This window comes from Tamandua tetradactyla, chromosome 6 (genome assembly GCF_023851605.1).
Source record: "Tamandua tetradactyla isolate mTamTet1 chromosome 6, mTamTet1.pri, whole genome shotgun sequence".
Classification (NCBI taxonomy): Eukaryota; Metazoa; Chordata; class Mammalia; order Pilosa; family Myrmecophagidae; genus Tamandua; species Tamandua tetradactyla.
Window position 1 is genome coordinate 40,009,436 of NC_135332.1, and position 13,280 is coordinate 40,022,715.

Genomic DNA, 13,280 nt, shown 5'->3' on the forward strand with positions numbered 1-13,280 from the left:
GATCTTGAGGCTTTCTCTCATAAAACTTATTTCTTGTAGTGGAGAAGCTAAGCCTACCTGCAGAGTTACCTTCAGAGAACTTTTGTTGCTCAGATGTGGCTTCTTTCTCTCTAAACCCAATTCTGCAAGGAAAATCATTACCCTCCCCCTTATGTGAGACATGACATCCAGGGGTAAAGACATGACATCCAAGGGTGAAAGTCTCCCTCACAATGTAGGACATGACTCCCAGGGATTGAACCTGGCCCTGGCACCTTGGGATCGACAACGCCTTCCTGACCAAAAGGGGGAAAAGAAATTTAACAAAATAAGGTATCAGTGGCTAAGAGATTTCAAATAGAGCCAAGAAACTATTCTGGAGGCTACTTTTATGCAAGCTTCAGCTAGATGTTGCAAATCACCACGGTATGCCAAACTCCAACCAACACTATTACTGAAAACCCTAAAGAATAACCAGGCTCTCTATCTGAAGCTCTTTAAAAGTTTCACTAAATTTATTTTTCTGAAACTTAAAACCTACAGATTGCTGCTATGCCAGATAAGCCCTGAAACCCAAAGGCACCAGCCTTTCCAAGAACAGCAACTAGTTGCATCTCCCCACCCCATAATGTCAATGCCCCTCTTCAACATAAAGAAGTCAAAACGATTATTGCCTAACTATCCCAGAAGACTGGGAGAAGGATCAAATGAGGAGGAGTTGTAACAGAGAAAATAGGATTTAGCAAATAATTTTGACTACTAAATCACTATATTGATATTTGTTAGTCTCTAGTGTATTAGAACAGCTAGAAGGAAACATTTGAAATGGTAGAAGTGTAACCCATACTATACTGTGAAATTTTCTCTATAACTACTTGTTAAACTGTATTTTGAAATATCACTTTTCTGCACGTTTTATTTTATACTTAAAAATGCTAAAAAAAAAAAAAAAAAAAGAGACCTGCCTATATTATGCCCCAAACCATAAAGAACAGTTAATGTTATCATTTGTTCCTAAGCTTCCCGAGGCAGAATTTTAAAATTTCTATAAATCTAGATAAACATGAAACTACATATTGGTTGATATAAGAACCAGAGGTAGAGGGAAAAGCAAAGAATTTAACTATCTAAAAGACTAAAAGGAATATACAAAAATGAGAATAACTTTTCCTTTTATTTCCCAAACTTTCTATAATTTTAAAAGAATAATAAATTATTTTGGATTAAAAAAACTAAAATAATAGTTCAGTACTTTCTGAACAGTGGTTTTTAAAGTTAATTAAATTTTCTGTTTTTAATTTAACAATATGTATACTTTACGTATTTGGAGAAAAATAGGGTACTTCTAGCTTCTACTTAAAAACGTAGAGATGGAAGGAATGTCTTATGATTTTTTCCCCAAGTAGTTGAGGTCATAGAGCAACCAACTGACCAAAACAATTATCCCTAATCTAAAAGGGGGTGATGCAGGCACCCACAGGAAGAGGGAGACTTGAGCGCTCACTCATCTACTAGCTAGGTAGACCCTTGGAAAGAACAGTTCGTCTAGACTAAAAGATTAATTGATGAAGGCAGAGTAGAGCTGGCAGGATAATGAGAAGCCCTAGGGAACATGGAAATTGGAGGAGTCTTTCCCCATTTGCAGGTTCTTTTTTTCACAGAAGACAGGAAAGAGCCCTAAGAAGTGTCAATTGTGGTTGCAGATGTGGGAGAGGCCAAGAAATTTCTGAGAAAGTAATTCCTTATTCTTTGAGGCAGGGGAGGACCACAAGCACTATCTACCTTAGGATACTGGTAAAAAGTCATTACAGCTGAGGGAAGGGAATAGGGAAGAAAAACCCTGCCCCTGGGGAAGGGACGGGAGTTATCACCTGGGCCCACAACCCTATGAACTGAAAAGGCCACATCCTTCTGACCTAGTGACACAGTGCCTAAGACTATAGCTTCATTAGCCAAACAACAGCCAAAATAAAATTTAAAGGAATAAAGTTGAAAGAGTCACACTACGAGATTTTAAGGTCTTATGTGAAACTACAGTAATCAAGACAAGGTGGTGTTATGGAGGATTAGATACATACATCATTTGAACAGAAAGCCCAGAAACGGACTCATACAAATATAATCAACTGATTGTTGCCAAAGGTGCAAAGGCAATTCAAAGGAGAAAGAATGATGTTGCAATAATTTGACAGCCATATGCAAAAAAAAGCCCTGAAACTTAACCTGAATTTCACAACATATATAAAAATTAACTCCAATGGGATGATCAAAATATAAAGTACAAAACTACAAAACTTTGAGAGGAAAACATAGCAGAAAATCTTACTTACCTGGTATGCTAGTGTGAAACTGTTATATACCCCTTCCCCCAAAGCAACGTTTTTTGATCCTGATCCAATCTTGTGGGGGGCATCCATGTTCCATTAATCATGATTTAATATTGTAGGGTGGGATCTCTTGATTAGGTTATTTCTATAGAGATGTGATACACCCAGCCGAGGGTGTGAGCTTTAGATTTGATTACTTCAACAGAGCAGTGACACACACAATTGTAGGTGTTGCAATTATTGCAACCTTTTGGTTAGATGGAGCTGTGAGTCCATCCATTCAAGGTGGGTCTTAATTAATTTACTGGAGTCCTTAAGAGAGCTCACAGAGAAAGACTTCAGAGCTGACACAAAGTCGTTTGGAGATACAGAAGCAGCTGAAAGGGTCATTTGAAACCAGAAGCTGGGAGAGAAGAAATCTCTGGCCCCAAGAGATGTTAAGCTATGAGATGAAACCCAGGGCTTTGCCCTAGAACAGCTGAGTGAGGGCCAACAGATGCTTAGAAAGGAAGCCACTGGAGTCAGAAGCACAAAGCAACAAACTAGGAGTAAGGACCTCAGATACCAGCCACATGCCTTCCCAGCTGACAGAGAAATCCTGGACGCCATTTGACCTTTCTTCGCAGTCAAGGTATCTTTCTGTGGATGACTTAGTTTGGACATTTTGTGTGTTTTTTTTGGGGGGGGTGCATGGTCTGCGACTTGAACCCAGGTCTCCTGCATGAAAGGCGAGCATTCTAGCACAGAATCACCTATGCACCCTGGACATTTTTAAGGCCTTAGAATTGTAAACTTGTAATTTAATAAATCCCCTTTATAAAAGCCATTCCATTTCTAGGATATTGCATTCCACCAGCTTTAGGAAACTAAAACACTTGGGATTAGGCAGGTTCTTAATATGAAAGCAAAGTACAATCCAAAAAAAGCAAGAATTGATAAACTACACTTCAAAATTAAGAACTTATTCTCTGTAAAAGAGAGGAATAATTGCAATAATTGGAGGAAATAATTGCAAGTCCAACAAAGGACTTCTCTCCAGATGATATTAAAAACTCAATAGTAGGATGGAAACAGTCAAAATGTCCATCAACAGACGAGTGGCTAAACAAACTGTGGTATATATATACAATGGAATATTATGCAGCTTTAAGACAGAATAAACTTATGAAGCATGTAATAACATGGATGGACCTAGAGAACATTATGCTGAGTGAGTCTAGCCAAAAACTAAAGGACAAATACTGTATGGTCCCACTGATGTGAACCGACATTCGAGAATAAACTTGGAATATGTCATTGGTAACAGAGACCAGCAGGAGTTAGAAACAGGGTAAGATAATGGGTAATTGGAGCTGAAGGGATACAGACTGTGCAACAGGACTAGATACAAAAACTCAAAAATGGACAGCACAATAATACCTAATTGTAATGTAATTATGTTAAAACACTGAATGAAGCTGCATCTGAGCTATAGTTTTTGTTTGTTTGTTTGTTTGTGTCTTTTGTTTTTTTTTCCTTTTCTTTTTATTATTATTATTATTTTTTTTTCTCTATATTAACATTCTATATCTTTTTCTGTTGTTTTGCTAGTTCTTTTCCTAAATCGATGCAAATGTACTAAGAAATGATGATCATGCATCTATGTGATGATGTTAAGAATTACCGATTGCATATGTAGAATGGAATGATTTCTAAATGTTGTGTTAATTTCTTTTTTTTCTTTAATTAAAAAAAAAACCCAAAAAACTCAATAGTAGGGCAGGCCACAGTGGCTTAGTAGGCAGAGTTCTCACCTGCCATGCCAGAGACCCGGGTTCAATTCCTGGTGCCTGCCCATGCAAAAAAACAAAAACAAACAAACAAAAAACTTCAACAGTAAGAAAACAACGCATTTGAAAACTACACAAAAGATCTGAACAGATATTTCATCAAAGAGGATAACAGTCGAATAAGCATATGAAAAGCTGTTCAACATCATTTACCATTAGGCAAATGCAAATTAAAACTGCTTTGAGATACCACCACACACCTAATAGAATGGCTAAAATTAAAAATGCTGATAGTACTAAGTGTAAGTGAGGATGCAAAATGGTAATGCAACTTCTGGAACAGTTTGGCAGTTTCTTATAAAGTTAAGTATTACTTGTCATATGACCCAGCAACCCCACCCCTAGGCATAGAACATCCTAGGAAAACGAAAACTTATTTTTATGCAAAAAATCTATATGTAAATATTTACGAGTTCTTAATTACCCAAAACTGGAAATAACTCAAATATCCTTCAAATGGTGAATGAATAAATGGTGGTACATCCATAAGGAAGGACTACTGATTCACACAGTAAGACCGATGACTTTGAATTGTATTTTGCTAAGTGAAAGGCTACATATTATATGATTCCATCTATATGGCATTCTGGAAAAGGGAACACTAAAAGGACAGAGAATAGACCAATGATCACCAAGAGCTGAAGGATAATGGAGAGTCAACCACAAAGAGCCAGACCAAGGGAATATTGAGGGTAAATGAACTGTTCTGCATGGTGCTGAGGTGACAGATTCATGACTGTACATCTGTCAAAATCCACGAGACTGTATATCACAAAGATGGAATTTCAATGTATGTAAATTTTAAAAATCAACCATGATGTGTGTGGGAGGACAGAATGCAGAGTTTAACAGATGAATCAAACTGTATTACAAATGAATTGCATAATCGCAACAAAGGGGAGAAGGAAGAAAGGAACTAATATTAACTTTGAACCTAAAGACGTAAGTAACTTTGGAAAACAGTATTTTTATTTTTATTTTTATTTTTTTCACATGGGCAGGCACCAAGAATTGAACCTGGGTTTCTGGCATGGCAGGCGAGAATTCTACCTGCTGATGGAAAACAGTATTTTGATATGATACTGAAAGACTAAAGATAAACAGAACTGTACCCACACACTGTATGCTAGTTGGTAAATTTGTATCTCACAAGGGTATAGGTTAATAATTCCTGAACTATTTGGTTTGTCTGTTAGGAGTGAACAAGTCAGTAGATAGATTTTATGTGACAGCCAGGCTTCTGTTACAGAAACACATTATAAATAAGGAAATGAGGAGCTCCAGAATGAACCGTGTGGTGCTGGATAGTAGTCACGGGTATCAACACAGACTCATGCTCCAAAAAACAAACAAATAAAATGCAAACACACACAGATATAAACAGAAATAAAGATATAAACAGAAATCAGCTGTGGATGCAGTCGAATTAATCATGATTTAATTCTATGAAATGTCTTCATAGCAACAGACAGGCCAGCACTTGCCCAACTAGACAAATGGACATGACCACTGGCCAAGTTGACACATGAACTTGTCCATGACAGAGGCATATCTCTTTGGATGTAGGAGCCAACCTGAAATAGCTTCCACTGGACAAAACTGGAATAAGTTCAGCTATAAAATAAATGATAGTATGGAATCCTAACTCAAAGAACAAATACTCATGAATCCATACTGATATAAATAAGTAGATAATTTTTTTTAAATGGGAAAACAACTTCTCCTTATAGAATCCAAATTAATAAATGCACAAGAAATGAGGGAAACAGAGAAACTACTATTAGAACACTGTAGTAATTACTGCCGTAGGGCAAGATTCACTGATGGCTGTTAAAATAATTGGGCAAGAGTTTAAGCAGAAATGGGATATTTGCATAGTCTCAAAGTATTTGCCCCCAAATATTCAGTAATTACAAAGGGGAAAATAGTAAATGTATAGTTGAAAATCCTAGCAGATACCACCTTAATCAAGTAATCACCTCTCTCCTGGTAATTCACTGAGGAGGGCATATCACCCTCTGTGGTCTAGTTCCCTATAATGTATAACCTCAACTTCATATGAGAAAACAATAGGCAAATCCGAATAGAAGGACAGGGTATAAAATAATTGACCAGAGCTTTTAAAAAATGTCAAGTTCATGAAAGACAAGGAATGACTGAGAATCTGTCACAAATTAGACAAGAATAAGGAAACATGAGAACTAAATGCAAAGGAGGATGCTGAACTGGATCACAGAAGACGAAAAGTACATTAGAGAAGTGACTGGTAAACAAATTCTACAAGTTTAGTAATAGTATTGTACACAAGCTTAATTTCTTAGTTCTGGACACTGCTTATGGTTAAGTAAAATGTTAACGAATGGAGGAGCTAGGCAAAGAGTAATGGAAAATCTGATGATATGTTTTTTTATAAATCTAAAATTATCTCAAAATAGAAAGCTTTTAAAAATAGGACAATGTTTAATTATTAGGTGCTAGAGTGCTAGGTTTTGGTACAAGTGTGATGAGGTGGAAAAAGCACTAGAGCAGCAACTCATTTTATCCTGGTCAGTGGTGTTGAACCTTGAGAGAACCACACAACCTCCCTGTACCACAGTTATCTCTGCAAATGGGTATGATACACAACACAGCCACCTCAAAGTTTGCCTTAGAATTCAATGACATGAGGTGGTCAAAGCTGTCCAGAATAATATGCTCATGCAGAATCCAAGCATTATTCCAATATCTTTAGGTATGATAGAAAATCCTATTAAAGAGAAATTTCCCAGAAATGAACTTGAAACAAAAATATAAATATTGAAGCAAGGTAAGAGAGGAAGGAAAGTCTAAGAGAAAATATGACCTTCAGGAAAAGGGGAAGTACACTAAAGATTTATTTAAAAAAAAGAAAAAAGGTGGGGACTCTAGCAGGATACAGAAAAGTTCAAAGTAGGACCAACAGAGACAGCAAATGACTGGAGAAGTGGTCCAATACTAACGACTTAAATAGATTGCAGGTGATGATAGCTAAAAGAGGGAGAATGGGGGAGAGATTTCCTTTGTGCTACATCTCCTACTGACTGGATCTTGACTAACCAATGGTGGGAAGAAAAAGGAACAGGTAACTTCTCCCATGTCTCTTCCCTCCCTCACTGCTACCTAAGATCTAGCATAGCCAAGATATATACATCAATGAAGAGGGAAAGCATGGACCTTGCATTACTGAGAAACTGAGAAGGACTTTGTATGAAAGACAGTTATGAGCGGAGGAATTACATTTTCCAAAGACTTCACTATAACAGTTCTTCTATTTTTGAAGAAAACGTTTGGTCTTTCTCCAGGTTTACTGTGATTGTTGAATGACTACGACAGAAGCTGCCCTCACCCTTCAGCATCTTTTAAAAACAGAACAAAAAACAGCTTGTCAAATGTTTGATATTTTTTTAAATTAAAAATATGCTTTCTGGGGCGGGCCACGGTGGCTCAGTAGGTAAAGTTCTCACCTGCCATGCCGGAGACCCGGGTTCGATTCCCTGACCATGCAAAAAAAAAAAAAAAATGCTTTCTGAAACCTAAACCTTCTATTCTCAAAGAACGTGAGCATATCTTATTAATATCACTGATACAGAGCAGGAATCAGCAAACTTTTTCTGTAAAAGCCCATAGTAAATATTTTGTGATTTGCAAGCCATACTGTCTCTGTTGTAGCTACTCAACTGTCTATAATGTAAAAGCACCTATCTATAAATGAATGGGGGTGGTTGTTTTCCAATAACATTTACAAAAATAGGCAATGGGAGGGGATTTAGCCTACTATTTACCCACTGCTTCTCTAGAGAGAATGCTAGAAACCCTGTGGACAGATGTTTGGATGTCAGAGGGTCTCCTCAATGGACTGTGACTTTGTACACCCTGAATATTTATCACTATTGTTATCACAAAGCAACATTATTTGAGGTGAGTTGGGGTTCCCCAAAAACCATAATTTTCTTCAATATAGCAACATTGTTTGTGAGCGTTCAATCCTTTAGCTCAGGGTTTTCCTTTAAATTACAAATTCGGAGACTCTTATATTAGGGAGATGGTTACAGTATCATTTCTACATAAGCTTTTTTTTTATGCTTTTTCAAGACACGAGCTTCACTTTTGAATATGGGACAAATGGGATGGGTCCTTAAAATACATGAAATTATACTATACCAATTAAGTTCAAATAACTTTTCCCTACAAAATTTTTACTCAAGCATAAAAGAAAAAAGTATTTTTGAATTTGCCTACAGCTGAACCAACTGAAAGTAGTCCTGCTGACATAGTGAATTCAAATTTCCACCAATTTAAAAGGATCTCAACCAAATTTCAAATCACCTAAAATAAGTGTAGCACTCTTGGTTATTTGCATATACTATCTGTTAAGAGCATAAGAAAATCCAGAATACTCAAACTCCAAATAACCAAAGTATCACGATGCCATCTGCGGGAATCCACTCACTGGAAAAAACCTCAAGAGGCCGTGGAAAAAATAAGGAAAGATGAGAAAATCTATGATTGAAAAGAAAAAGGACCAAAGGAGGCATGGGAAGGATAGAGGGAGACCTCAAAATGTTGATACATAAACAAATGAAGCAAGAGAATATCATAATCAAAACACTGTACTGAAATCTTTCACAAATAAATATCCCCCAAATAACAGTCTATTCTCAGTTTTCTCTTAGTTCCTAATTATACATGTTTTTCTGGATTTTGAAAACACGAATCATAAAGTTATACAAAAAAAGCACTCAATTCTATATCAAATATAGGTCAACTAAACTGCTTAGCAATGGTGAAAAGTTCAAACTAGCATTTATTTGCATTTACTGATTCAGATGAGCCCCTATTTATTTTTTAAATCTCCAAACTGATTCTTACATTGATTCACTCTCAACACAGGAGGAGCAAAAATCCTTTCAGTGAATACAATAAATATACAGAGATAAACCAAAGTTCCACTAAAAATATGATTTCATCAAAATGTATTGAATGTGAATATATTCCCATCTAATAAAAAGGGAAATGTGTTTAAAAACTTGGAATGTTTTAAAGCACTGCATGAGAAACTACAACAGCACACCTATGCTATCCCTATTAACTGAACAAATACTAAATTTCTACTTCTCTTATGATTATAGTTCTAAAACATTTCCAACTGACATTTAAGGAAAGTCACCATATATTAATGGAGACTATAAACAAGTCTGCTAACTTCCCCATGCATTTACAGTATACACAGCTAAACATCAGGCAGTATAAGTAGTAAACAAGGGCTTCAGGTCACACTTCATTAATAAATTACAGAGGCATAATCTTTTCCCAAGTTCATTTTATTAACAAAAAGTGCAAACTGTTTTGAACAAAAGTAAACCATGAATCACAGTATTCTATATGGAAAAGTGAACAATTCTCATTAAGTAAAATATAAACAGATGAGATGTCTCACATATAAGTAATTCATGCTTCTTCAATACTCTCAGGCAACTTTTGGTGTAATTTTCACAAACAGATATAGCAGCTCAAAGACCAATGTAGAAGCACAATGGCAAAGTCTAGCAATTATTTTGGGCAAGCTGCAAGTATGAAAGACATTATACCACAGTTTCAACTTCATGCAAGCAGCTGTGTAAAATGTATGACTCTTCTGAAATCAAAAAAAGAAACTAAAGAAACTATAAAGGAGAAAAGCAGATTTTAAAATAGATGTTTAACTAGATTTGTTTAGCAAAATGCAGAAGAAATTAAATAAATTTAAATGATCTTACATGTGTCCACATGACCAGGAACATAATCAATACACATTAACTTAATTCATTTCAAATGACATTTGTAAAAGTCACACAACAGAAGCAACAAAACATAAATATATTGACTATAATCTGTCAATGTATCCTACAGAGGAAATTTCGTTCTAGTGTTACTTTACTTATTCACATAAAGTGTTTACAAGGCAGAATCTATTAACAAGTAATTTTTCTGTTCACTAATCTACAGGCACTAATGAAACTACAAACTGCTGATTAAAGCCCAAAATCTTAAGTGGTTATTTAAATACAACTGACCACCTAGCCAAAGACAGAGGAGCTCCAATGCTAAGCAGGTTACTCAGTGCACGCACTGTCTCTAGGAACATCTGTCAGTTAAATGATTGTTCTGTTTAGAAAACAAACTGCTTTTGTGAGTGTAATTTACTAAAATGATGTCTAGGACCACACTGTTGTTTAATTACATTACAAAGAATTCTTCCCATACTGTTCATTTTCCTGATGTACTACTGTCATACTAGAACTCCGCCACTTTTTAACAGTTTGAGAATAACAATTTCAGGTAGAGCTGATGAAAAATTGATATCTGATTGATGAAAAATTTGAGCACCGACTATAGCAAATTTCAGGATAAAGTGAACTTGAGAGTCAGTTCTCTTGATTTGGCAATTACCTTCCACTGTTTTCATCAGTACTGAAGCTGAGATCTTCAGGGCCTATTTGTTCACCATCAGGAAAACTGGAACATGTGTCTAAGATAAAAAAAAAAAAGGAGATAACGTTGTTAAAGCAGTATTTTCTATCCCAAGTCTTGAAATGACCTTATCAAGTGTGTCATTTATGCCATAAAGATGTTCTGGGTTGTAGACAAAGTTATATCTTCAGAGAATTTATGATCTGAGTCAGGTATAAGCAAATGCAAAGGGAAAAAAAGAAGAAAAAAACAAAATGTGTAACAGACAACCACCGCACAAAGATAAAAGGCATTGCGTCACTTACTGTGTTCTCCTCGGGACAATGTGGGGGTATTTAGAGAAGGGAAAGTACTCCATGATCATGTACAGTGAAGGACTCAGACTATGGAAACATAAAATGCACTAAGCCACTCAGGCAAACATGACTACAAAACGTCTTCTGCACTCAAAATAACTGCCACGAATCTGGGTGCTTCTTTTTAGAAATGGAGAATATTACCTAAAAGTTTTTTGATACTTAGAAATCATCATATGCTCAGCTCTGAATTGAGAAAGATGCCAGAACACTAGGCAAATGTGAAAAATATAAAGCTAACAATTAACAGAAAACTGACAATGTTTTCATTCCAGGGCATCTTGGAGAGAAATGCTCAGGTTAAAGGGTGTTCTCTGGGTGATTTTAAGTGGATATATAGTATCTTCTCTAAGATTTCAGTACCTCCTTTTAATGTATGATCTCTGTATAACAGACAATCTCCCTGTGGCAGAATGGTCACATTACATTCATTTGCCAGAATAATCAATTAGGCTACCACAAAAAATGAAGTTTACAGAAATTTTAATTTAAAAAAAGAGAGAGAGAAGAAAACTAGACAAAATAATAATAAGAGAGAATTTCTCAAAGTGGGTTTTTCCCTCTAAGACTTTGTTGGGAGGATGGGGACTGAAAATGGGTAAGTCTGTAATCTGCATGCATTTCTAAGTAATCAGAAAGAGTTATTTTTTTAAGTTATCTTACATAGACAGGATAAAAATATCTTTGAAATAAAATTCCAAACATCTGAAAGCTCTCTAAGGGACAGCAAATGCTTTCTATAAAGGGGTATATGGTAAATAGGGTAGGCATGCAGTCCAAACATGGTCTCTGTTACATATCTTAATACGTACTTTGTTTGGATTTTTTTGAGAACTCTTTATAATTTAAAAATAATTTTTAGGTCACAGGGGATACAAAAACAGCTGCCAATCCCTGACTTACCCAGTAAGCAGTACACATAGGTGTCTAATGAGGCACAAACAACATTTCCTGCACTTTTTTCAGTGCTCAACATAAAGTTTACCTATAGAATGCTAGCTCAAAAATGACAATTTTTAAAAAGAAGTAGGAATAGAAGCAGCTGAAGAGATGGTTATTAATCTCTGAGATACATCATGTACTGTACCTTCATCTGGGGGCTGTGCCATGAAGGAGTCGTTAAATCCACCCATGCTGCTGTGCTCTTCCTGCTCCTCATTCTCAGTGTCACATTCAATATCACTGTCGCTACTCATTCCTGACATGAAAGAAGGGAATAAAATGTTTGGGACAAGAAACCACTGTAAACAAAAGGAAAAGGAAATCGCCGTATCTACTATCTACTACTGAATTTCATATCAATAATCAAGACAACATGACTCCAAACACAAAAAAGAAAAAGTGAAACGGCAAGTCATTTAGTTATTTAGAGGAATAGTCAATAAATCACCTGTTTTTTGTATATAAAACTTTACTGGAACAACACCTCTTCATTTATGTGTTGTCTGTGGCTACTTTCATACCATGATGGTAGAGTAGTTGTAACAGAGCAAACGAAGCCTAAAATACTCACAATTCGGCCCAGAAAAAGTTGGCTGACCTCTGATTTAGAGTATTTTAAAGGCGAAAGGCCCCGAGGGAGCTAGCAGATGGGTAAGAATGGTTGTTGCCCTCAAAATGGATGAGTCTGGATCAAGATGATGGAGTAAGCAGCTTCAGGGCTCCTCTGCCTCAAAAGAAGCTTTGACCAACCAGCAAGAAATGGTAGGAACATCTTTCTCAAAGCTCTAGAAAACAGTTAAAGAATGGCACTAACAGTATGAACACCAGGAAAAAGGCAATTTAAAAGTGGGCTCTTTCTAACCTCACAAAGGCTTGCACAGAGCAGGACCCATGCTCCCAGTGCAGATCCCTGGTCCTGGTTTCAGAAGCAATAAAGTAACCCTTATATACACCCTGGGATCATGTTTATGTCTGGCCCAATCTATCCAGTGGTGGCCAGAGGGACTCATGGGCCCAAAACTTACCTTGGGTGTAGAAGAACGCTATGGGACAGCAGTCAAGTGGCTGCCTGGGGCAAGGAATTGTTAGCTGTAAGACATACAGTGCAGTGCCTACGATAAAGAGGAAACTTTCCTAGGGAAGAGGAGACATTCATATCCATATAAACGAGAATTCCTAGGGTCACATGTGCATGCCCAAGACAAGATGCATACGTAGGAAGGACTGGGGAAGCCTCTGTGCTTTGACCTGTAGGTATTCTCTAAACTCACTGTATGGATAAGCTCTGAAGGAGAGCACTAAAAAGACTAGGAAAGGTGTTTTTCCTTTTTTTCATCTTTTGGTTAGCTCCAACATTCAAGAAAAGCTCTGTGACACTA

At 36.5% G+C, this 13,280-nt stretch overlaps 1 protein-coding gene across 11 annotated transcripts in view; it reads right to left on the reverse strand.

Moving 5' to 3' along the window:
- The window catches only part of TRIM37 (tripartite motif containing 37), a 371,934-nt gene that overhangs the window by 37,824 nt on the left and 320,830 nt on the right, over positions 1 to 13,280 (reverse strand). For 9 of the 11 annotated variants that reach the window (XM_077164953.1, XM_077164956.1, XM_077164952.1 and 6 more), the window contains 2 exons: positions 12,047 to 12,157; positions 10,583 to 10,661 (listed from right to left, as the gene is read on the reverse strand). In XM_077164953.1, the coding sequence (XP_077021068.1) occupies positions 10,583 to 10,661; positions 12,047 to 12,157 (190 nt within the window). Of the gene's footprint in view, positions 1 to 9,438; positions 10,662 to 12,046; positions 12,158 to 12,242; positions 12,687 to 13,280 lie in introns of those variants that run through there. The other 2 variants (XM_077164958.1, XM_077164960.1) reach the window with 2 other exon arrangements.